The sequence below is a fragment of the Leptopilina boulardi genome, unplaced genomic scaffold (genome assembly GCF_019393585.1).
Source record: "Leptopilina boulardi isolate dan_hultmark-lab unplaced genomic scaffold, ZJU_Lbou_2.1 LbouV2_30, whole genome shotgun sequence".
NCBI classification, from domain to species: Eukaryota; Metazoa; Arthropoda; class Insecta; order Hymenoptera; family Figitidae; genus Leptopilina; species Leptopilina boulardi.
In genome coordinates, this window is record NW_026137863.1 from 612,999 (window position 1) to 639,842 (window position 26,844).

The window sequence follows — 26,844 nt, forward strand, 5'->3', positions numbered from 1 at the left end:
TTAATAACAATATAATAATATAATAATAATAATAATAATAATATAATAATAATATAATAATAATATAATAATAATAATATAATAATATAATAATAATATAATAATTATAATAATAATAATAATAATAATAGGTAATAATATACCTAATAAAAATATTAATAGGAAATAAATATATAATAGATCCTTTTCATGTCTTCGGGGTGATTATCCTTCACAAGGCGCGCACCCTTTTATTATTATTATTATAATAAAAAAAATAAAAAAAAATAAACCTGCAGAAAAAAACGATATAGGCTACAAGCGATTAAAGTTTTATCAACGGTATATATATATATTATATCCAAATACATAAAAGGAGCTGTGTGAGAAAATGCAAGCACAGTCGAGACAAATATTATGAAAGAGAAAAAAAAATAAATAAATATCAAGAGAAAAGAGGGACGTTTTCAAAGAGTACCAAATTCTAAAATGTATTTAATATTGTAATAGCGTTTAGAGCGCGTAAAAATAAAAAATAAAGTATAACACCCTCATAGATTGGGCACCATCTTCAAACAATTATTAGACAAACTATACATATATTATTATTGTAAAGAGAATAACATCGTTATTAAGAGAATAATAGCAATGAGCGAAAATCGTTTAATTTATACGTGAGACGCTCTTAAATGAGCGGGCGATTTGCTTAGAGGACTATATATATATATATAAAAATATATATTATATATATATTATATATTACATACGTATAAAAGAAGAAGGAAAATGATTATTGGGCGAGTGATGATATCGAACAAATGGGTTTAAAAAAAAAAAAAAGAGAGTTAAGCATGCGTGTTATTAATTTATATTAATAATTATACTATTTATTATTATCATATCATTATTATTATTACAAATAATATCATAATATCAGTATTGGCTTAATTATCATTATAAATATTTTATATATAATTATTATAACTATTATCATTAAATCATTTTTTCAATTATTGTCAATACTATTATTACGATCATTATTATCATTATCACCATTTTTTTATTATTATTATTATTATTATTATCATCATCATTATTATTAAAACTAATAGCCTGGATGAATCTGAGATCTGCGTTTTATGGAAGTTCCTGAACCTCGAGGAAAACTGACAGAGATTTTGTAGATTATGTATAAGTGAATTTTGAGGATCTGACGAATTTATGTTCTTTCCCGCGAGATAAAAAAAAAATATACATATAATTATAATGTATCTATATAAATAGGTAGATAGATAGATGAGTAGTTATAACAGGTGTAGAGATCAAGCAGACAAAATAGAAGAATGATTGTCCGTTAAAGAACATTTGTTAAAATATATATGTTCGCAAAGAAAGCAAAGAAAAAAAAACACTGCGCATGAAAGGATTCAATTGCTATATTAAAAAAAAAGTAAATAAAGGAAGTCATTTTAACGTTATCGGAACACATTTTTCCTCGAATGTTTCGATTTCATTTTTTCACTTTTTAAGAACAAAAAATTGTCAGATCTGATAAAATCACTTTACTAAAAAATATATAAAAAAAAAAAAAAAAAAAAAACATGCGCTATGAGATCGTTTTTGTAATATCCGAATAAAGTGCATAGTCGAAGATTTATATCTGCGTTGAAAAAAGTGTTTCATTTATTTCCTATCCCATTATTATTTTTTTCAAACGAAATATTATATTCATAAATATTCAAATAAGTAGGAAATGATAAAAATAACATAACTCACCGCACATAATTTCAACGATGCTCTCCGATACCGCCCAGATGATAAAAACACTACACTATTACGCGCACTGAAAAAAGAATTCCTCTCATTTTGATACTGAAAACTACACACCCACATGTCATCCAAAGTTGGGTTATGTTTCCACACAGCGAACAAGAAAACACGCGGCCAATTAAATTGAAGATGTCCATATGTACATAAAGTCAAACACAATCATACACTGTTCCTTTTAAATAAATTTATCTGTTCCTTTCCTTTTACAAAAAAAAATTCTTGAATTTACTCACTATTTACAAAAAAAAATACACAAAAACATATACCAGTGACCGATACGTATTCGCGCGCGACGTAAACTACTCGCGAAGCAACTGTGACGTCAGCTTGCGCATGCGCGAGTAAAAATTATCCATATATTTCTATAAAATTAATATATTATTCACCAGAGAATATTATTCTTATTCTGAAAAGATTGTTCACTCAATACGAGAGCGAAAATTATTCATATAAAGTTGCCCGGATGCTAAAAAGACAATTTACATTCATCATCAAAATTGAGGTTATGTTTCTTCACTGCAAAAAAGAAATCACGCGTACAAGTTTTTCCAAGATTATTCATATCTAATTAATACAAATAATGCATCGCGTACTGTTTCTTTCGTATATTCGCAAAAAAAAATTATTTAATTTCTCACCGATTATGAAAATATAACGACTGTAAAATACAACAATGCTTACTCGCGGGCGACTCAATGCGATTGACGCGCAGCCTGCTCACGCATGCGCAAATGCAGAATTATCCGATTACTTACATTTTATATTATTCACCAAAGAATATTATTATTATTATTCTGAAAAGATTGTTCACTCAATACGAGAGCGAAAATTATTCATATAAAGTTGCCCGGATGCTAAAAAGACAATTTACATTCATCATCAAAATTGAGGTTATGTTTCTTCACTGCAAAAAAGAAATCACGCGTACAACTTTTTCCGAGATTATTCATATCTAATTAATACAAATAATGCATCGCGTACTGTTTCTTTCGTATATTCGCAAAAAGAATTATTTAATTTCTCACCGATTATGAAAATATAACCACTGTAAAATACAACGATGCTTACTCGCGGGCGACTAAATGCAACTGACGCGCAGCCGCAACCTGCTCACGCTAACTCGCGCATGCGCAAATGCAAAATATCGGTATAATATATTTCAATTAAAAATTATCAAACTAATCTTAATTTGAGAATATTTTTCTTATTTTGAGAAAGTTTTCTACTTAATATGAGCCGATAATTGTTCACGCAAAGCACAATTTAAAAAATAAATTTGTTATCAAAAGTGAGGTTATATTTCTTCACTGCGACAAAGAAATCACACGCACAATTAAATAAAAGACTATACCTGTGTATTTAATGTCAAAAACAATCACGCACTATTCATTTTAAAATTCGCATAAAAAATTATTTAATTTCTCACCGATTATAAAAATTGTACACACCTATACGTAAACGAGACTCACGACCAACATGCATTCCCGCGCATCTTGTGCGACTGATGCGACATTTCCCGCCATAAGGGCGAAATCACATGAATATACACTTCCGGTGGGTTTGAAATTGAGCGGGCAAATTCAAAATTTTCAAATCAAAAGCGGGAAATTGACAAATTTTTAAACTTAAAAAAAAAATTAAACACGAATATCAGAAAACTTGCTTCTTGATTTATTATCATAAATTATCAACAAATATGTATAATATGTATACGATTTTATAATTTTGCTACTGTAAATGACGAATAATTTTCTTCAAAACGCAGAAAATGAAAATAACTTTCAGCAAAAAAATCTATTAACAATCATCTTGATTAAAATTAGCAAAAACACTATTACATATTTTTGGTCTAAGAAAAAGAGTATCCCTGATATTTTAAATAATCATGTACAAATCTTAAATTTAAAAATTTGCTTAATTTATTATTTACATTTTCTCCTAATTAATAAATCAAAGACTATTTTATTTATACTTTAATTATTAATATTACATTTAAATAATAAAAATTATTTTTTATAAAAACATTCATAAAAACCCTGTTGCTTTTACACAAAAAGTAAATTAATGATAAATCATTAAAAAAATATATATATAATACAATAGAAAATAAGTTTTAAAAAAATATATAATTACGTAAATTTAAATTAAAACTAATCAAAAATTTTCATTTTGTAAATCTAATGTGTTTTTGCTTATTTTGAACAAAATGGTTCAAATAAATTAATAATAACAATTTAAAATTAATTATTTCTCAATGAAACAAAAACGGTACATTTTTCCTGATAATAATTGTTAAAAAAAACAATATATTTTTATGTTAAAATGAGAAATAATTTGAGTATTGGAAAGAAAGTTTCAATATTATGAATACACACGTGAATGTCTTTTTGTTTTTCGAAAAAAATGTGTTTTCGAACACAATTATTATTTGCGCTAAGAATGCAAAAGCTATTTAAGGAAAATCTTATTCTCTTTTTTTTTAACTGGAAAAATCATTCACTACTTATTGATATGCTGTCATACCTATATATATATATGTATATAGGATTAAAATAAACAAATATAAATAATTCGATGTCCTATGTATAAACCGTAGCACCATTATTAATTTTTTTTTTTTTCTTTACAAAGTGCAGTTTTTATGTAACGAATAATTATTCTATAGATAAAAAGATTTTTTTGTCGTTTCACAATTAACTATTTTGTTTTTTTTTTTGTGTATAAAAACGAGGCACGTTAAAAAAATTATTTTTACCAAAAGAACAGTTAATTACACGTTACAACAAAGTGTTTTCTTTTCTATAAATCTTCATTTTACGATTATCCGAATAATAAACAAAATAAAAATTGAATAATAAATCAAAATTAATTTCCTTTTTAAAAAGAGAAAATTCCGGAAAATCGAAAAATTTCTGATTTTGTTTTTTTTTAGTTTAGGGATTAAATTCTCTTTCCACCGATTATATATACATATACAATAATGTACTAATTACTTTTGTGACACTTAGAGTAAAATATGATAAAGACACGGTGAACCACATTTGGGTGGTTTTATTATTTTGCTTCGACATTCATTTTAGGTTCATTCATAAATCACATATATGCATATACTCGAATTATACACACACATATATATATATATATATACCGCTAGAAATATGAAATTTGCACTGTAACATATCACATTCATCTAAAACGCAATTGCATCACGAGAAAGATCGACGATTTTTTATTTCGTCATTATTCCTCAGGAATGGCTAACTACGATGCCTTTTCCAATATTAGATCAATATTTATCACTTTTTCGATGATATTAATATATATATTTCTTTTTTTTTCTCGTCTATTCTTCTCGGTATATAATTATAATATATATATATTTATATTTAATTATAAATATTGAACACTAAATATATATGTATATGTGAATCGAAGCTTCACAGTCGTTGATTTCTATTTATGACTCTTTATGAAGCAATTTTTTTTTAAGAGACTAGTTTTCTTTTTTTTTGAAAATTTGGACGTTATATCACAAAAATGAATATCATACAGACTTTTTTTTCTTCTCCTCTTCTGTATACTTTTTTTTTTTATTTGAGATCCTTATTGATAGGTTCACGATTTTTCTTTTTTGTGCTCTTTGTCCTCGATGGGTTCTTCGCGTATTGCCAAAACCATTCGTAGCATAAGAACAGCGAGAACTTTATCCATTGGATCCATATATCCTCTTTGAATCCATTTTGGAATTGTCGTTCGTGCATGAGAGAAACCCAATTTTTGTAGAATATAATCGATTCCATATGGTTCGATACTTTTGCCGGCCCATGAAAGTAATCTTTAGAAAAATTAATTATCGATTAATGAAAATTATTTTCTAATTTTAATTGAAAGTTTTTTTTTTTATAAATGAAAAATACCTACCGAACAGTGGGCTCGAGATGCCATGTTTTACATCTGTACGATCGCCAATCTTTTACAAACATCTCGGTAGGATCATATTGTTTTCGTTTCTTCTCATCTTCAGAATTTGTAGACGCACTCGATGTACTTGTATTTGTAGTTGTACTTTTCTTTTCTTGCGCCTCAGGACTATGTGCTCTTGCTCCATAATTCTACGATTTCAATTTTTCAAATTAAATTAAATTCTTTTGATTTGATTAAAAAAAGAGAAATTTTTAATACTCACCACTCGTTCTTTTTCTTTCACATAAGAAGTAACAAGATCATGTAAAAAGAAAAAGGCTTCAGCATCAACAGTAACGAAAATATGATCCTCAAATTCGGTAATAAAACTGCATTCCACCAGTGGCTTTTCACCTTTTAAAATAAAATTTATTTCTTAATTTAAAATTCAAAAAAATCAGAAATGAAATTTTCTAATTAAAAAACTAATGCCAATAAAATTAATAATCTGCAGAAATATATATTATTTTTAAATTAATTGAAATTTATATTTGTAAAGTTAATTAATTTAAATAATATTACTATTAACCTTTTATTATAATTGGGAAAAAATAATGCAAATCAACTGCATGCGAATAAATTTTCCACATGAGGAAAAATATAAAAAAAAATCGTACTTTTTTTTGCATCATGCGCGTTTACTAACAAAAAAATAAATGAAAATAAATTTCAACTTTCTATTAAAGCCGGTGCAATTCATTTTTTCATAGTACTTACTATATAAAATATGTTTAGGCAGTCCTAAAAATATACAGAGAAGAATATTTGCAGAATACCGTAGAAAATTTAAATAAAAAAATTATCTAATGACTATCATTTTTTTCACAGATAAGCTAAAAGGTGATCGATTAGAGTTACAAAAAAAAAAAACTTAACTACCGTTTTTCAAAATAAATGTTTTAAACTCACCAATAACATCGGGTGTATTTGCACTTTGTAAATGTTCTGTTTTTAAGTGCAATTGCAATGAGGGTAGAGCAAATATCACTTCCCTTGTGTGTGAATGTTCCTGTAATTTGCCAGAAGCAGTTGATGTACTTCTTCCACGAATTGGATTCGTACTTTCTGATGTACTGTCCGTTCTTTCACGTTCAACACACGGGAATCGATCCACAGCTGTAAAAAAAAAATTATTTAAATTACACTCAAACTTGTTCATATGAGACGAGTTTTAAGTCCCAGTTAACTAGGTTTTACTGTAAATGAAATAAAAAAAAGAATTTATACCATCGATCTCACTGCTCGCGAACGCATAATGAAACCATTCCTGTAATGTTTTAAATTGTGGTGGAAATAAAACGCTTCTACTGAGCCTACAAACTGTTGCCATTGAATGATGTCTAGCGTGTTGTTCTTGCTGTTGACCCAAGCTTATCGTTAAAGTTTGAACTATATGAACGTCACATGTATTTGGCGCTGAAAAGTAATTATTTGTCAATTATTAATAAATATTTAAATTTTTTTATTGAATTAAGAAGAAAAAAGGAAAAATAAACTTACATTCGACATTCGGTATTTCTTGAGCTTCAGTGGCAAAACTAATACACGGTTCCTTCATGGAAAAAAGAGCCCAATTTTTACTTTTGAAATTAATCCCATGAAAACAAGCAAGACTGATATTGGATCCATGTAATTCCATTGTACCACCAAGAACGGTTCCATTTGATGGTAAAGAAAATTTTAAACTTCCTAATTGAAGGCCAGCCACTTGAGCCAAAACACGTTGCCAATGACGATGATGTCGTGCATCTGAAATTGCCGTCTGATTCATCGTCCACGGACCTTAATAAAAATTTCAACTATATTAATTATCGAAAGCAATGAAATAAATAAAAAAAACAATAATAAAAATACGGAAAAAAAGAAAACTATGAATTGAAAGTAAATTTAAAATAAAATTTCAAAATTAAATAAATATTTTTAAAAAGTAACGTTTTCTTATAGTTACATTTATTGAAAAAAATGTAACTCTAATTTGTTACCATTATTTTCAAAATAGATAAAAATTTTTGTTTTTGGGCAAATTAAAAAAAATAAAAAAACGTTACCGAAAATCATTTCAAATATTTCCAAAAGATTTTTACTTTCGGTAGTTGATTTTTTCTTTTGTTGCTTCTTCTTAAAGCTACTGTTGCTAACTCTTTGATGTCGTGGTTGCAATGAACTAAACACTCGTTTACTACTCTTAAATTGTTGACTGAAAAATTCATCTAATTTATAAAACATTTTCAAGAGATCAGCAGTTGTTGATTTACTGATCATTATTTGTAATTGATCCCAACCTAAATCGCCGTGCATGAAAATAATTGCTGGCCTAAAATACAAAAAATAGAAATTAATTAAATAAAAAATTTTTTTTTTTAATTTTTGTTTAAATTAACAAACCTTCTTGTTGGCATAAAAGCGTCCTCTTTATTATTTCTATTAATTTTCCATTCATCCCTAAGTGTGACGTCAAGAGAAGAAACACGGCTCATTAAAACACTCGTTCCCATATAATCAAGACGCAATTCCAATGCAAAAAGCTTTAAACCAACTGTATGATCGGGTTCAATTCCCGGTTCTTCTCGAATGTGTACTAAAAAAAAAATATTTTTACATAGAGAAACAAAATAAATTTACAATAAACAAAATTATTAATATTAAAAAAAAAATTGAATACAATTGAAAAAGATTTTTTACTTACTGTATGTGTCAATTTTACTCAGTTCGATAATACCACCGACAATTCCGCCTTTTGCATCTAAACTCGAACCACCTAGTCCAACGCCAATGTACAAATTTTTATGTCCTGTACTTCCAATCGATAATCTTCCATCAGAACGAAAATCTTTTGTCATCCAAGAAACATTACCCATAACGTTACCCATATTCATATGAACATTCAAGCGTGTAAAATTAATTGCAAACAAAACCAATGTTTCCCATGCTGATTCTCTCATTTTCACTTCTGATGGCGCTTGTTTCTCGGCAGTAAAACTCCAACCTCTTCCAATATCTGCAAAAAGAAAATTAATTTTTTTTACAATTATTATTTAACAATTTTTTTTTTGTTAAATCTATTTTTTTTTTAAATCAATCACCTTTTAGCCGCGCATGTTTTGGTATATCATTTTCAAGACTCAGTCTTAATTTATCTCGATTTAAAGTTGGACTACGTTCGGGAGCACTTTTTGAAAGTATATCTGCACCATGTCTCTCGTGATGTTTTAACAATGAACTTCCCATAACAGCCTCCTCTTGATTTAAAGGCGGTGTACCATCACCTTCGGAATATGCTGCACTGCTACTTAAATCGCCCAAAAATAAACGTCGAACAATACTACGACGATACCATGCTTTTGGAAAAGCAAGAATTTCCGTTAAACGACGCATATCGTATTTAAACGACGCTGAACCAATATCAACAATAGCTGCAAAAAAAATTTGTTTTATTTAAAAAAAAATCAAGATACGAAAATTTTTTTAAATAATTTATAATACAAAATAATAACTCACTTGAAAAACGAATAACGGCTCGGCTGGAATCAATTTTCTTCAATTGCTCATTGGGAAAATTGAGTTTACGACTTCTTGACAAATGAAATTTCACAAATTCTACATTAATACTGAGTGAGTCTTTACGTTCGCTATCGGACAATGGTGACCATTGGGCCTCTTTTAATCCTGATTTTTTACCACCACCATAGGGGTGAAATATATAAACGGAAAAATCAGCAAGACAACCAGTCACTGATAATCCACCAGTCGCTGAACCAGCCTCCTTTCCCATTGATTGCGCATTATTATTATTTGTCTTGTATTCTTTGAATTCAGTCAATTCTTCCTCAGCTCGTTTCGAGGAAAAAACAATGTCAAGCGATGGTAATTGTAACATACACTCCACTCTCGATACCGGCAAACATGAAAATCTACAAAAAAATTATTAATCTAAAAAAAAATGCTCTAAAAACAAATTTTTCCTGTTAAAATAATTCATATACCTAAAAGTGGAGGGCTGCATGTGAAAATAAACAATCACATCGACTGGAAAACTAGAATAAACATAATTTCCACTTGCAGCAGAAACGGCCCACGAGGAACTATCCATATTTTCAAGGGGAAACATTGCATTTGTTTGTCCACCACTGTGAAATGACGTTTTACTTGGAATTGGCTCAAGTGTTTGTTCAAGAAATTCAAGAATATGCGGACTAATAATTGTTTCTTCGGGTATACTTTGTAGTGTCATCCATGCAAAAAGACTGGCTTTCTTTGTGCTTGATTTTTTCAATAAATTCGACGTCAAAGGATTTAATATATTTTGATCAGTTGCAATTCGCGGTGAAATTGGTTCTTCAGGAAGTGTTTTTGACTCATAATGTATCTAAAAAAAAAATTGATATTAAATTATTATTTAATTATAAAAAAATTATTTTTTAAATCCCTGTACCTTAACATCTAATCCTGGAATGTGAAAAATGGTCAAATCTACTAAAGGCACGCTCGCATGATGAACGAATCTTAATCTCGCTGAACTTGTAGTTGCTGATTTATCTTTACTGCTTAGATGCTTTCTACTACTACTGGGACTACTTGGCTGGAATTCAAATGTACCACCAGAGCAAGAACGTTCTTTTTTCATTCTCGTTAATCTAAAATCATTTAAAATTAATTACAATTATTTGTAAATTAATAATTAAAAAAAAAATTCCAAATAATATTTTAGTAAAAATTTTACAATTTGAGTTCGTCCTCCTTTGGATCTTTAGTATGTAAAACGCATTTTCCGCTATTAATTAAAACTTTAACATCGAGTTCAAAATCTATATTAGGCTCCTGAGGCTTTTGTGGTACGATATGTGGCGATGATGTCGTTGATGTTTGTTCCTTTCCAAATGAATCAAGAAGTGGCGCATTTCCTTCCATACTATCGTAACTCGATGTAACACTCATGTCACGATGTTTTTTTCTTAATTCAACTTGTTCACCTTCAATTTCAATAGTATCGGGCCAATTAAGTTCCCCTTCGGGTAAACTTAATTCTGAGCCTGCACTTGGCAATGAAGATTGCCTACAAAAAAAACAAAACATGAATTGTCTATTTGCGAACAAATTATTATTTAGATTAATAATATTTTATTATTAAATACCTGCACATTGTATGTGTATCACTGAATGTCACACGTGGTCCACTGAGTCCTTTAACTCTCAACGATGCAGATCTAAAAACAATTGTAAAATAAAAATAAAAATGAATAATAAAAAAAAGGAATATTTTTGAACTTACCGACTTGGACCACTTCTGGGACTACTTTCATAACTTGCAGAATTTGCGGAATTTATATCAGCATTTAAATCTTCTGGACTTTCAACTTGATGTTCTGGAGTTGGTGATGGAACGATAAATGATCGTGAACGATATGCATTTGATTTACTTCCCAAACCAAGTTTCCCCTTTATTCCCGATGCTTTAACAGACTGTCTTCTCAATCTTTGAATCATGTCCCTAAAAGTTGAGAAAATTATTTTTTAATATTTCTAATTATTTTAAATAAAAATCATTTTTTTAAAATTAAACTCTTGAGAAAATAATAACCTTCGGAAATCTTTGAAAACCATGGCTTCGAGTTCGTGTAAACGTTTCATTTCCTGTTCAATTGTTCCATGAGAAGCGCCCAACGATCGTAGATCATTTATAATTTTTGCTTGCTCGTTCATTTCTTTTTCAATTAATTTTGATCGTTTCTTCGCGTCAAGTGACGGATCAAACACAAATGCCGGTAAGCTGTCTGTCCAATTTTTCGATTTTTTCATTAAAATGCTTTCCTGTTAGAAAAAAAAAACGAAAAAACTCAATAAAAATTATTAAACTTAACTTTAACAAAAACTTAACTTAACTTTAAAAATTAATAGAAATTCAAAACTATTAAATAAAATAATCCACAAAAAGAAAATTAAAAGTTTTTAAATTTAATTAGAGGGGAAATAAAATTATTTTCTAGATTAGTTTCAAAAAAGACACCACAGTTTTTGTTAGTACATTACCAAAGCCGAAGACGTCACACGAATAATACATAAAATAAAAAAAGAAAACGAAACCATACTTTTTTCTTAACCTGGCTCGTGCTATTGTTTGGTTGATCTCCATCGTCACTGTCATAATCCAATGAAACATGAGGATCGTCTTCTTCAAAGCCTGTCAACATCGTTAAAGTGTGACCCAATGCTGATAATTGTTTACCTACACTCACATCCAAATGAATATCAACACCTTCCATTTGCCATTGTACATTTAATAACCATTTTGCATTATCTGTAATTTATGAAAATTAATTAATTTTATTTTTATTATTCTTATTAGAAATAAATAAAATAATTAAAAATATATTTTAATATCACACCGGATTTATCTTGTTTTTGTGCAATAGTTCGACTGCAAACTTCATAAGTCCCTTCAGAAACAACACAAAGATTCATTACATTATTATCCGTCATATCTGGTTTCCAATCATCTAAAGATGTTTCAAAATCTTCTGCAAATCTCAGACAAAGACCAACAAATCTGAAAATAAAAAAAATGTTAATTCTAAATTAAAAAAAACTAGATATTTTTTCCTAAGGAATAAAAAAAACGTACCGTCCTTTACTAACGAGACTTCCACTGCTACATGCTGAAATACTTGTATTTTCTAATGTAATAACAACAGCGCCACGTGATTCACCATCATAAAGTCCACGACTCATTCCCCAATTATTTGGTGGCAGTGAATTTAATGGAATGCAAATTCCCATATCATCGACAGTTAATTGTAAAAATAATGTCCCTAAATTTGGTGCACTCAATTGACTTGTTAATTGGCCAAATGGAACTTTTTCAAAAACTTGTTGCGTTGCCGTTAATACTTCTTTATTTAAATTCGATCTTTTTTCATTCCAATATTCATAGGCATTTTTATAATTTAACCAAACTAAAACTGCTTTATCAACAGCAATTGGTTGTATATAAATTAATGGACGTTTCAATGTTATTAATACAACTTCTTTTGCTTCATCCTCAGCCATTTCCTCCTGAAATGCATTGCGTAGACCAACACGTGTATTAAAAAATGCAAATTGTTGAAATTCCGGTTCCGCTTCCTCGAACATGACATTTTTCAACAATTGTCCTAAACTTAAATTTATATCAACTTGTGCTTTACCAAATAATTTCATATGCGTTGAACCAGATACATTTTGCACTCGATTCGATAGTTGTAATTCAACGGCACCTGTTTCAAGTCGCACTGCCGAATTTGTTGGTGTCGTTGCTGTTAATTGGATTCTCTGCAAAAAAAGCAAAATTTAAGCAAAAAATTTTAATTTTTTTTTTAGTGTGAAAAATTGATTATTTACTTTGATTCGTATAATTAAAGTGAATAGGAATCGTTTCAGCGAAGAAGAAGTTGATGCGGGTTCTTCGTCCTCAAGCCACAGGGGCACAGGTTTTTCCCCTCCGTAAACTTTTTGCACGACTTCATTTACTTCTCTCATAAATACTTTTTGCACAAATACCAAATGATTCAATAAATCAGTTGATAATGAATGTTCAAATACTCCAATATCTGCCTTTGCGCTCAAATAGCTTCCCTGTCTCAAAACAACACCATCTGGAAATTAAAAAATGAATTTAAATTTAATTTTAATTATCAAACACTTATTAAAATTAATTTATTTATTAAAAAGAATTACCGGCAAGTTTACTGTCATTTAAACTGCTACCTCCGTCTTGAATATATTCAGCGGAAACATGAACTTTTGGAAGTTCAATACTCGCTTCCGATGGTAAATTTGCCTCGGTCACTTGTAATTTAGTAGTGAAACTCAAACTATGTTGTGGTAAATCAATAGTAAATTTAGCCTTACTACCAGTTATACCAGAACTAGTGACTTGATCCATTTTATATTGTGCTTGAAGTGATGGCAATAAGGCAGCGGTGATACTGAGACTTTGTAAAATAAGATGAAATTGCATAACAATTGGCTCCAATAATCCCGAGACATGTTGTGGCTTCTCAACATCTATTGTTGGTGCCGGTGGATATTGATGTGGACTTCCTGGTGCACCGTCAGCCTCCTCCTGTTGTTGTCCACGCGAAAGTCTCGATGACGCTCGTGTTACTCTCAATTCCTGGCAAAAAAAATCATATTTTAACAAAAAAAAATAAATAAATTTAAAAAAGAATTTAAAAAACATTTTTAAAACAAAACAAATTATAAAAAAAAACTTGGTAATTTACCTGTAGGGTGGAAGATAATTGTTTACTACCCCTGGTCATCATTCCATGCAATGCTACCGGATGCTGTGGAATGTCAATATTAACAGCGCCAACAGTTAATAAACCGCTATTTTTATCCTTTTGTTTTCTGGTAACACTTGAATATAAAGCTTGTGATTTTCCCACAGTGACTTTAACCACTGTCTGTTGACTTGGAGCAACACCTTCCAATAAAACAATCATCGTTCGTCCAATTTGTCCCGTTAAACTACATTCAAGACTCGCTGGTCGTGATTTTTTTCGACACGTTAAACTTGCGTGTAAACTCGTTATTTCCGCTTCGAGTTTTAAACCACTTAATGTCGCCAATAATCGTGTTCGATGAATTCTCGCCACTCCAAATATTATCAATCTTGTACGTTCTCCAGTCACTAAATCTAAAAAAAAAACAAATACTAGTAACTTTTTCATTTATTAATCAAAAAAAGAAACTTACTCAGTTCTCGTTGCGGTGGAATTGGCGTCGAACTACTCTCGGCATTAATTCCCTTCTCAATATCCGTGTCTTTTGTTTCGTTTAATGCCTCATATTTTTTACCACTCTTATTATAATTTTCCGCATTATCAGCTGGTACGGAAAAACGATGTGCAACAGTTTTTGTTTCAGGTTTTGTTGCATATAAATCAAGAAGATAGTAAATTGTTTTCCAACAACGTGGCGCTAATTTTGATGAGTCTTTACATTTTTCCGAAATAATACTGAATTTATCGAGACCCGAACCATTTGGACTGACACCGAAATTTGGTGTTATTACACCTTCACTTAAATTAATATAGCCTTTGACACTTTTTCCTGTGCTTCGTAATTTTTGCGCAAAACTTTGTGGTCTTGATCGTATACTTGACGATGGTGATGTCACTTTTTGTTGTGTATCAAAATTATTCTGATTTAATGGCTCATCGGATTTTTTACCACCAACTAAAAGTTGTTCATGTAAATCGGATGCTAAAAAAAAAGGTAAATTAAATTAATATACAAATAGAAAAATTAAAGAATCTTTAAGGAAGAAAAAAAATATATTTACTCGATGATGATCCATTTTTTGTTGGAGCATTATGAACGGTTAAATTATTATTTCTCTTGATTTCAGGCTGTTGTTCCTTTAGTTCTAATTGTGTTTCTTTGAAATTTTGATACATATTACTGATTTGATGCAACAATCTCAAAAGTGGCATATTCACTTGTTGACTAATATAACGAATATTTAAACTAAAATTAACAATCGTACTTGTGTGCTTTTTTAATTGACCACGTGAAATATATAAAATATTCTGCTTCTGTATCATATCGTCAACAGCCATATCGGCCATTTTTTTAATATCCACATCGATACCGATTTTTTCACACAAAAATGCCGGTGTCTCTGGCGGTATGTCTAAATGAAATTTGGTTCCACCTTTTTTTGTTGGATATTTGTTTCCTAAAAAAATTTTTTTTAAATATATAAAAAAAAATGAAACTAGAATAATAGAAATTTACCTTTCTTTTTATCGGTAATTTTACCAAATTCACTGACAATAATATCAATTCTCATTGTCTCCATGCTACCGACAAGAGACAAATTTGAACCTAATGAATCTAACGATGAAACATTATTTAAATTACTGGATCCAATTGCCGACAGCATTTGTTGTGGCATCACAGATAATGACGATAAAAGTGGTTCGAAAATTAAATGAGCATCCAATAGTCTTAGAGAATCTTTCATTGGATAAAGAAATGGCCGGCTTTGAACATCAGAATCTTCAGTATCGTCAGTTGTCATTGTATTAATTTTTGAGTCCTGAAAAATTGTTACATTTATTAAAATTATGTTATTCCTATTGATTCCCTTTTTTTTTAAAAAAAGTACCTTAACATTTTTTTGCTCGGTCCGAAAGACCTGAGAAAATGAAAAATAAATTAATATTCCAAATTGTCAAGATGCGATAAAAAAAAAAAAATCATACCCAATTTCCTTTCAAGTGACTCTTATCATTCTCCTTGATAAATTCCTGTTGTTTCGCCATCCAACTATACAAGTCTTCACCGGCATTAACTGGACCTCGTGAATGATAACCAGTTGGCGATGTAATTTGATCCAAACTTCCAGTACTGTGTTGACTTCCATGTCCTCCTCCACCGGAATAAATACTTGGATTTGATCCAAGTTGATGTGAATGTGAAACATAAATTTGCGGTGTTTTCTCTTCTCGCAATGTTCCGTAGCCTAATAAATTTTAAAAGAATTTAATTTTTGTTTTTTTAAATTATCTATTTAGTTATTTACGTGCTTGTTATTTGTTAATTAAAAAACAGTTCTAAATTCTATGCATTACTCACTGATGTTAGGTTCTTTTGGTTGATTAAATAATCCTCCACTTGCAAGCAATGGAAAGACAATACTGGCACGAGTACTAACAGGCACTTGTGTGGGCTGGAGTGATCTTCCTTTTTTTGAAAGAGCTACTGGTGGAGAGGGAGAGGTTAGTGAATCCGGTCCTGGTACCGGTGTTGATAAAGGAGTGGTATCTCTCCCGCGAGGAGAGCTTACCGGAACCGTCAAACCATCACCACAAACACCTGGTTTTCCCATATAGCAAGCCAAGTTTTTTTTTTTTTTTTTTTTATAATACAAAAAACAAAAATTTTCACTAATTTCTTTTTTAGTCAGACAATTCCACAATAGAAAGCGGCAAAACCATCTTCAGCCAAAAAGGAAATTACAACTACAAAAATTATCGCGAAATTATATTTCGAAGCACTACTATCTTGTTTATTAAAAATGAATTATGAATTCAATTGACAATGAAATTTAATTTTTCAAATGTTAAAAAAAAAATAATTAGCTAAAACAAAGCAATTTTTTCTATTTATCATAATCATATATGCAAAAAGGAAAAGCAATAAAGTTTGTTAATAATAAGGACTTGGTGCATTAAAAAAATATATTTGTTAAAAAAAAGTGGTGAAATTTTGATTGTTCGTCTTTTTTTCAAAAAAAGCAGCTTGAATTAAGAGAACGAAAAAAAAATATACCTGAGGCTTTATCGTTTCCACTTTTTGCGTGGCTTTGCTTGTGCAAGTTGTCGGTATGGATCAGCATAGCACATTCGTCAGTGACTTCCTGATCGTCAACGTCTCCTGCACTACCTTCACCGTCCGTGAGTAAATTTTCCTGTGTAAAAGGCAAAAGCAAAGCTTTTTTTTGCATTCATGATACTAATACCTACATTTATTTTCTTTGCCTCAAGTATAATTTAAAAAAAAAAGATAATTAAATAATTTTAAATTTAAGCAATATTATTATTAAAAATTGAAAAAAATTGAAATTAAATAACATGTGTTATTTATGAGATGTTAAAAGCACAGCGATTTTAGAAACGATTTTCTATTATACACATAAATATCAATAACAAAAAAAGGAATTTAAAAAAAATTCTTTTGAAAAACATGATGTTAAAAACTATCAAAGAACCCCAAAATGAAATAGAGAAGCGGACACAATGACGTTTTTAAATAACAAAAAACTATTTTTACTAGACTTTTAGAAATAAAATGTCATAAATGTCCATACTCCTCTTATAATTTAGAAATTCCTCCTCATCCGTCTCGATTATATATTGTTCGTTGATATCCTAAGAGAATTTTAACCAACTTGTTGTAAATTATTGAATAAAAAATTTTTTTTTTAATTAATAATTTAGTTTTAAATAAATTAAAAACAAAATTAATCAATTTTAAAATTAGATTAGAAGAAAAAATGAATTTTACCTCATCAGGATCGGAAACAGCAAAAGTGACATTAAGAGGTTTAACATGTTTTGTTTTATAATTATGTTCCAGTAACAATGGTGTATAAAGTACGTTTTTCCATTGTCGGCTCAAAACAATTACGCCCTAAAAATTATAGAAAATAAATTAATACAGAGAAATAAAATTAATCATTTTTAATAATTTTTATTTAAATTTTTTTTTTAAGATTATTACCTGACGAAGGGTTGATAAAAGAGGCAAATCGACTTCGTGAAGATTCTCTTCAATCATAAAAATGTCGGTGAGTATTACGTAACTTTGTAAAACGCTACATAATTGACAAGACGGATCCTCTTGAAGAGTTTTGGCAAGTGGCGTGAGTCTTCCATATCGACTCTTTGAATTAAAAAAAGAATATATTTTTAAATTGAAAAAATAGAATTAAAAAAATTTTTGTAACAATTTTTATCCTTACCTTCGCTGGCATATGAATTCCTTGAATATCTAAAGCTTCAGCCATTAAACAAGCAACAACAGCTGTCGATCTTCTATACATTGCTCGAAACATATTAATAATTTGAATTGCAAATCGATTACTTGGATTCATCCAGGCATTTATTGCTGGCGATGCTGTACTAAGTAAATTCCAATCTAATCTTGTAAAATCAATTTTTCTTGTTATTGGCGTACGTGGAGGTGCGGCAAAATTAAACCACACTGTCTTTAATTCAATCACACAAGAAACAGTATTTCCATTTGTTGTTTTTGCGACGAGATTATTACTAGTCGCACTATTATTCACTTGAGCTGTATTTGGCGTTGTTGGCTGATCTGTATCATTCATTTCCGCGTTTAAAGCTAAAAACAAAATTAAATTTACAAAAATTATCAAATTGAATAGTTTTCTACCAAAAAAAAAAATAAATACATACGAGTAGAATTATCCAATTCATCTTGACTCTTAACACTATCATTGTACAATATTTCCGTTTCAATTTTCTTCTCATCGCTTCCGTTCTCGCCTTTTTCGAATTGCGATCTCTTAGCAACTTTTAGCTTAATACCTTCAAATCCACATTCGAACATTATAAATCCAAGTCTATCTTCTCCAGTTCCAATGGTAAATTCCTCAGTTGCCTTAAATAATCATAAAAAGAATTTAATAAAAATTATTTTTGATTTTTTTAAATACTCACCCCTGGTTTTTCTTTTTCCTCCGATGGCTGTTGAAGATAATAATCAACGCATTTTAAAGGCGATGAAATTCTCGTACAGGTGAATAAAACTTTTGAATGTTGTCCAGGTATTGCGGTGATAACAGCATCTTTTAAAATTGACGATTCATTTCTCAATCTACGTAATTGTGAATGTACTTTACCAATATTTAATGTGACAATAATTTCCTCCTGTTGTTTTTCTGATGTTTCAATATAAACAGTTTCACCGCCACCAATATCGGCAACAACAGCCGCTGTTCTATGACCCGGTAAAAATGCTTTTGTTATTTTATTCACTTTTTTTTGATTAGGCAAAACAGCGGGTTTATGAAATGTTTGCACCACTTCGCGTGCTTGTTTACCAAGATAAAATCTCGCTGTAACTTCATCAAAACAAATTGCAAACAATGAAACACAAGTGAGATCACGAATATTGTCAAGCGCTGAGAATGAAATAATTTCCTCAACCACTGATGCTTGAAGTAATGTGATATTAATTTTTGGCAATGTTATACTACCTTGAATTTGTGTTGTTATACTTTCTTCATAGACACTTGTTTGTAAAGCAATTTTTCCATTATCACTTTTTACATTTCTTTCAGCAGTTGATCGTTTTGAGCTTGTTTGCACTTGACTCCAATAAGAAAGTGTTTGATCTTGTTTCAAAATATTTGCATCCTCAACTTTACCGATACATTCATTATGCACGTGATTAATAATTGTTAGTGGATGCAAAGTGGCAAGTGTCGGTGTTATTGCATCAATAAATCGTTGAAGTGATTCAAGAACCATTGGACTTATCATTATATCAAGATCGCCTTTTAATTTCACAATAACTGTTGTTCGTGATCCAGTTTCATGTTGCATTGCAAGAAGTTCTTCCTCATCATGTGTGGCATTATCATCCTCACCTTCGGAACTAATTAATGTCGCGCTATCCCAAACATAGGGATGTGTTGGTGTTTTATTTGATGAGCACGCTTTTGGTGAACCATCAATTCGTGTGATCATTTTTAATGTTGTAAATCCCTCGGTTAATGTCTCATATTTTGGAACATAACGACCACCAACGTATACTAATCTTCCATCTTCAGTTGGTTGAAATAATGGCGTTGTAAAAGCATCACCACCACCACTTGGCAATGATGATTGACTCCAATTACAGCAACGTACTTGCGTTAAATGACTCACATAACTTGACATCAACAATGGTGAATCAACAATTGGTTTATTAACCTGCATATGTAAATTAACCAATGTCATATCCTCCTGTGACGATACTGCCGATATGAAACTTGTCGATGATACCGAATGACTATCAGATGAATCGTGAAGAAGACCATTTTCATTTGGTTCAACATCTCTATGAAATGTTGTCATATTACCAGGTAAACGAGGACTTTTTCTTGCATTTAACGATTGTGGTTTTGCTCTCTCTAATGTGTGTGCTTTTTCACTTGTTATAAAATTCACATTCGCTGAACTTTCAACAATTGATAAATCAGAGGAGAATTTCTTTTTCATACTATCGTTACGTGTTAAAATTGGACCCGAACCAATAATTGATTGACGTAAACTTGGTGTACGACTTCCACCAAGACCATGACTTGTATCTTCATCAGCCGAATAAAATGCCTCCGAATGATTCTCCGATGACATTGACACTGTACGTTGAACCTGAGAAAAAGTTATTATTGAAATAAACTAAAATAATGAAATTGTGAAGAAAAAAATTTACCTCTTGCTTTAGTCTTTCATCTGAATCTGATTTAGCTGAAAGTGAATGATGTGAATCAGAAACATTGACAATTGATTCAGTTCCTTTGAATTGTGTTGATATTGGACTTGGTTCTGTTGTAATAATTTTCCATGATTGTGGACTAGTCTGTTGAAATGATTCACTTTCTTGTACACTAAAATAATCGACAGCAAGTTTTGAATCAGAGACACTGCTTTTTGGCGCTGTCTCAATTTCCGGAACATTGAGAATTGATTTACTGCGTTCGGTATTTAGAATTGAATCCGAATCCAATTTTTGTGGCAATTGACTAATTGGACTTGCATCAACTAATCGGGAATATGGAACGTCCCTTATATTTGATCCCCTGGTAAAATAGAATTTTTATATTTATTTGACAAAATCAAAAGGTGAAATTAATTTATACCTGTTGGAAGTGTAAGAAAAACGTCGACCCAGTGATTTTCTATCACAACTACCAGTGAGAGGACTTGCAGATGTTGCACTTAATTTCATACTTGCACTTTCATCATTTGAATCTTTATTGTGATCAATAACGGATCTTGATCTTTCCACACAAATTTTCGATGAATCTTGTCCGGGTACTTTTAAATTTGACGAAGTATGACAAACATCCTGAAGTGTAACATCCTGTAAACTATAGGGAGGCGTGTGGAAAACTAATTGTCCCTCGTGCAATATTGATTGACCAAATCCTTTATCCTTTCCAGCTTCGTAAATTCTAAATAAAAAAATTTTTTGTAAATTTATTTTTGAATAATAAAAAAATATTTAAAATACTAACCGATAGGCTGCTATATTAATTCCATCGTGAAGATCATGATAACTTGGTTTAAAGAATTTCTGTCCATTTTTATTGTTACCAAAGAAAACACAACCGCCAATGCATCCACATTTTGTTGGTTTAACACCACTTTCCTGAGGCCAAAGAAACCAAAGACGTTTTGTCGATTCGTCATGTGTTCTCAAATATTTATTTTGTACCAAATGAAGATTATGCTCGGGAGTTGGAAGTGAAATTGCAGCTTCGATAACAACTGGACCCAATGATACTGATCCGACTTCAAGCCAAATATCGGATCCATCTCCTAGATGAAAAAAAAAAATTGGATTAGAGTATTAATTTTCTTTTTGTTTTTTTAGATATTAAAATACCTGACATTCTGCTGCTTGCGTTATTATGCGATCTACCACTGCCTGTTGTATTTGTATTACTTGTATTAGCAAAATGACCAGACGCTGAAACAAATTGACGAATTAATACTGTGGGTAAAACACCAGTCACTCCCGATTTGACCTGCTGTCCATGTAAATTACACGTTGAGACACGAATAGGCGAAATCCAAAATTGTGTCGCTGTTCCCGATTCCTGAAGATAGAGATCCAAGGCGTCTATTGAGACCCTCGTCATTCTATATTTGATATCCTCAGAACTTGGACAACTGGAAAATAAAAGAAATTTATTTAAAAAAAAATTATTTAATATAATAAGTAAATATTTACCGATAATGATTGTCTGGATTACTATCAGGACATTGTAATGGTGGAAGACCATGATGACAATGATGAGGAAGATCGGGTGGTCGTAAACTATTTTCCGAATTTTTTGCCATTAGAAGAAAAGTTTCTAGCGATGTAATTAAATGATGTAATTGTGGTGATGTAATTTTGCCACTCAATTTTCCCAATTGTACCTCAATCATCCAGGCGTATTCCAATGTTTCTTGATCTAATGTTCGACCCTCGCTACTAAACATTGCGTGTCCTCTCACTTGTAATGCGCTGAGCATTAAATGTCCTTGATTTAAATGTCGTTCTTTATTGGGTCTTGTAACATTATCAGTAAGGAGCATTATTGCCGGTGAAAGTAATAATTGAAGTTGCGTTTCCTTATAGCCTTTTTTCATTTCAAATCCAAAACGTTCCAATAAAATAATAGGACACGGTGGATCATTGTCATTGCAATTTTTCACTAAATGCGCTTGAATATCGTGTATAGTGATGCCAACAGTAACTTCCAATGGACGATAATCACGTGAATCAAATGCTTTTACACGTGCTTCTTCTTCTTCAACGGATGCTTCTACGCTACTATTTTGAGCGTCTTTATCTTTATTTTTCTCACCCGATACCGTAGTCGAGGTAGTTCGAGTTTGTTGCATATCCGTAAATGATTGATAATCACCAAATATATTTTCTTTTAAATGAACAAAATGTCGTATTAGAGCTCCATTTAAAATAAGAACCGATGGTCCAATTTCAAGATCAAGACTCACTTTATCGGGTGTCAATGTTTGTGGATCAAATTTTTGATTTCCATCCTGCGTCCAATGAAGTCCTGGTGATTTTCGACATCTTGGTATACGCATTGGCGAGAGGAGAATTTCCTCTTTCTCAGGTGTTGTTATATTTGCTTGTGGCGTTGGTCCCAATGGTGGACATGGATGATAAATATAATTAATACTCACAGCTGCTATTGGCACTGACCAACAATCAACCCAACCTAATCCACTTTGACAAACGTTTCTCCATTTTTTACCACGTTTTAATTCTGACATTGGTTTACATGTACCGTCACGTGTTAAAATTTTTGCATTTTTATTCAATGCCAATAAAACAACACGATTTGTATTCACCTCTGGTAAATAGAAAGCAAGATCAACACTTTCGCCTTGAAGCCAAAAACGTAATGGTATTGTCACTGGTAGATAATCCGTGAATGGCAAATCAAATGACATATCAAAGAATTCACCACAAAATGCAATGTGTGCATTCTCTTGATTTTGTGATGAGCAATCAATCCAATTATATTCATTACTTATTGTTATCACTTCAAATTCTTTCATTATCAAACTTATTTTCCAAGTATATGGCACAAAATGTAAAATATCCGGTCTTGCTTTACTCGCCCAATCGTTAATCATATCCTGAAAAATTTATATATTAGTAAGAATTGTAAATTATAATTTTGATATTTATTAAATATAAACTACCTGAAAAAATTCTTTGTGCGAGTAGACTAGATTCGCAGTTGCTTTACAACCAGTCAAATTTAATGACCACTCTTGATGATCATTCCATCTTATTGGATAATGACATTTAACACTGAATTCCAATGTTTCACTTTCGACTAAACTACGATATTGAAGACTTGTCGTCGCCTCAAGATGTAACAATTGTCCAGTAATTTTTGTCGTAAAACCATCTTGTAAAACAATCCATGGCATTGTTATTTCCAAATATGAACCAGCGCCAACGTTAACGTGAACGGCATTTGTTTCACGATTTTTACTAAATAATATATCAATTGTCGCTTCATTTAATGTCGACAAACGAATATCAAACGATTGAACTTGTCTTTTTTCCCCTGGTATTGGAGATTTTGTAACTTTTAAATGTTGATAATCATTTGGATAGAAGAATTTAAATAAATGTTCCCTTTGCCGATCGGCCCATGGACCATAACTGAAATCTGTTCCTTTACCTAAAAAATTAATAAAAATTAATTTTCTTTTAAATCTATTTTCAAAAAGCAACTCACCGCATTTAATGTCAATTCCCCAAATTGGTGGCATCGCCTCAACCATATCTCCATTTGCCAATCGAATCATTTCCGGATGATCCGGTACAAATCCAGGTTCATCCATATAATAATAGAATTCAATATTATTTGAACTTAAAACAACAAAACCCTCTCCCATATATCTTGGGGGATCATCCAACATTCCCGTGTATTTGGGACTTGGTGCTAAAATAACTTTGAAATTTTCCGCTTTACATTTAGTGAAATGCATAAAATGATCGTGACGTGATGCCGCTGGTTTTGTTGAATACATAAAGTGTGCTTCCTCTACTGTTATCGATAATGTTGTGGGTACTAATCGATTACCAAACACTAATCGGCCCTGAAAAAAATTTTTTTTTTTTTAAATAAAAAGAAATTTTAGGGTGAAAAAAAAATTACTTACAGTGCAAATATCTAATTTAATAACTGGAATAAGATCACGCCACGTTCTGGCAATTACGTGAGCTTCTTGTTTTCTTATATTATCAACGTGCCGTGAAACGTCCATTGCATTAATTTGTTGTCGCGTTTCATTTGCTGTATTACTTATTGATTCCGCATCACGATCGTCAATATTTACATTATGTATTTCAATGTCTTGAAACATTTGCGGCGTTAGGCCAAAAGCTTTCTCTAATTGTGCATACATTTGACAGCGATTATAAACATGTAGTTCAAAGCCATTTAACAAAACGGATAGACGTGTATCAGAGTGCGAGAAATCTAAAAAAGAAAAAAAAATGAATAATTACATATTTTTAAATTTCCAAATTTTTAAAAAATATTCACCTTCGGAAATATCTTTTGGAATGTAGCTTCTCCACCATCGAAATATTAACCATCCATCCTGAATTCTTAAACTATAATCAGTCGTAGTGTAAGCTATATCTCTAAACATTATTTTTCCACTTAATGCACATAATGTAAATGATCCTGAAAAAAGAAATTAATAATTTATTATAAAATACTGTAATTATTTTTTTTTTTTTGGCACTTGATTCTTACCAACTTTAACGTAACCATCTCTTATCACAAATCGGTTTAACAATCTTGTTATAATATATCCGATAACTCGACTATTATAAAATGTTATATAAGAAACCCAAATTATTGCTAACACCAATGAAATAAGCAACCAAATAAAATTGCTATCGACTTTAATGTCATCCAACATAACATGATCCGAATAATTCCAATATGCTGGAGCAATTTTAGAAAATGATGGAGGTGTGGAATTGTAAAATGTCTCCTCCATGATGATTATTTTCTTCTAGTTATAATTAAATAAAATTCAATCATACACATTTATACCTGTAATCAAATATAAAATTAAAATCATAATAATTATAAATAATGAAACAATCATGAAAATAAAGAAAACCTAAGAAAATGAAAACAATAGAATAACAAATGATATTAACAAAATAAAGAATGAACATTTTTTTAAATCCTTGAAATAAACATTTGCTAGTCATTTATTGTTTTCCATTAGATAAAAATGCAAAGTCATGAAATTTATTGCATATTATTTTGATGACCCTATTTTAATTGCAATTTTTCGAAATTAATTTATTTTTGTCAGAAATAAATCAGGATTATTTTAAATGATTGTTACAATTACAATAAAAAATAAGAGAAATTTAAAAATTAAAAAGCAAATAACTATATATATATATATAAACTTTTAACTATTTTGACAAAATTTAATTTCAAAGTAATATCAAAACATAACCTATAATTACTAAATACCAGAATATTTCAAGATATGTCAGATAAATGTTAATAGTGATTTTTTAAGTTAATACAAGAAACAGTAATAATAAATATGAGTCATTAAATAAGTGATAAGAAATTCTTTAAATTCCTTCAACTATTTTTAATTAATAAATACTTGACACTCATCGATCAAATTGAAATTTTTGTAAAAAAAACCCTGAGATTATATTTATCATGACAAACTCTCGGATTATTATTTAAAGAATTTTTTTTTTTTAATAATTAATGACAAATTATATATTGTTATTGTAAATTGTTTGAATATAGAAAAATTGAAATGTTAAAATTACGAAAAGAAAGCACTTGCACATCGGTTAATTAATTCACATTGTATAAAACAAATTATGCACCTCTAACTATTTTAAATTGTATTTTTCTTCTAATATTCATTGTTTTTATATGTTTATAACTTTTCACTACACCCACATATTTGTAAATTTACTATTAATGATTCGGTGTGAGCAGTGAGCAAATGTGGAGCAAACATGTGTGTGTGTGTGTGTTACAAACTGAAGTTAACTGACTTTACAAATAATACGCATGCGTAGAAAAAAAAATCGTAAGTTATACAAGCGCGCCAAATATATTTTAACGGTAATAATATCCCCAATAGATTAATTAATATCATTCATATCTAAATTAATGTTTTATATTAATTTCTTAAATAAATTTATTTATTCTATTAATATGTAAATAATTTTTTTAGAATTATTTAGTATTTT

At 30.1% G+C, this 26,844-nt stretch overlaps 3 protein-coding genes across 11 annotated transcripts in view; 1 reads left to right on the forward strand and 2 right to left on the reverse strand.

Moving 5' to 3' along the window:
• Positions 1 to 26,844, reverse strand: part of LOC127282397 (dihydropteridine reductase) — a 115,914-nt gene that overhangs the window by 76,123 nt on the left and 12,947 nt on the right. The window lies entirely within an intron of this gene.
• The window catches only part of LOC127282398 (glucose-induced degradation protein 8 homolog), a 116,997-nt gene that overhangs the window by 75,817 nt on the left and 14,336 nt on the right, over positions 1 to 26,844 (forward strand). The window lies entirely within an intron of this gene.
• Positions 3,458 to 26,626, reverse strand: LOC127282383 (transmembrane protein KIAA1109 homolog). Of its 8 annotated transcripts, none has more exons than XM_051306573.1 (47): positions 26,473 to 26,626; positions 25,352 to 25,657; positions 25,136 to 25,279; positions 24,750 to 25,069; positions 24,323 to 24,686; positions 23,775 to 24,265; positions 22,285 to 23,708; positions 21,937 to 22,223; positions 21,566 to 21,869; positions 21,188 to 21,502; positions 20,761 to 21,127; positions 19,002 to 20,699; positions 18,738 to 18,942; positions 18,281 to 18,663; positions 18,040 to 18,201; positions 17,824 to 17,949; positions 17,089 to 17,227; positions 16,393 to 16,632; positions 16,020 to 16,279; positions 15,923 to 15,952; positions 15,550 to 15,853; positions 15,095 to 15,490; positions 14,506 to 15,015; positions 14,031 to 14,446; positions 13,483 to 13,921; positions 13,147 to 13,400; positions 12,392 to 13,077; positions 12,156 to 12,316; positions 11,871 to 12,067; positions 11,351 to 11,580; positions 11,042 to 11,260; positions 10,905 to 10,976; positions 10,493 to 10,825; positions 10,205 to 10,406; positions 9,756 to 10,138; positions 9,271 to 9,683; positions 8,856 to 9,185; positions 8,459 to 8,770; positions 8,158 to 8,350; positions 7,821 to 8,086; positions 7,273 to 7,554; positions 7,000 to 7,188; positions 6,682 to 6,888; positions 6,490 to 6,513; positions 5,996 to 6,126; positions 5,731 to 5,921; positions 3,458 to 5,644 (listed from the first exon to the last, which is right to left on the reverse strand). In XM_051306573.1, exons 2-47 carry the CDS (start codon positions 25,599 to 25,601, stop codon positions 5,425 to 5,427), a joined length of 15,069 nt encoding a protein of 5,022 aa, XP_051162530.1. In that variant the 5' UTR covers positions 25,602 to 25,657; positions 26,473 to 26,626; the 3' UTR covers positions 3,458 to 5,424. The 8 variants fall into 8 exon arrangements, with proteins under 8 accessions (XP_051162530.1, XP_051162533.1, XP_051162529.1 ...); XM_051306576.1 differs by having other exon boundaries at positions 7,857 to 8,086; positions 11,859 to 12,067; XM_051306572.1 differs by having other exon boundaries at positions 11,859 to 12,067.

Coding starts and splice junctions, on each gene's coding strand:
- LOC127282383 (XM_051306572.1), bottom strand. CDS start 25,601: ATGGAGGAGACATTTTACAATTCCACACCTCCATCATTTTCTAAAATT. Junction 21,870..21,936: donor CGCAAGCAGCAGAATGTCAG/GTATTTTAATAT, acceptor TTTTTCATCTAG/GAGATGGATCCGATATTTGG. Junction 10,139..10,204: donor TTCCAGGATTAGATGTTAAG/GTACAGGGATTT, acceptor TTTTTTTTTTAG/ATACATTATGAGTCAAAAAC.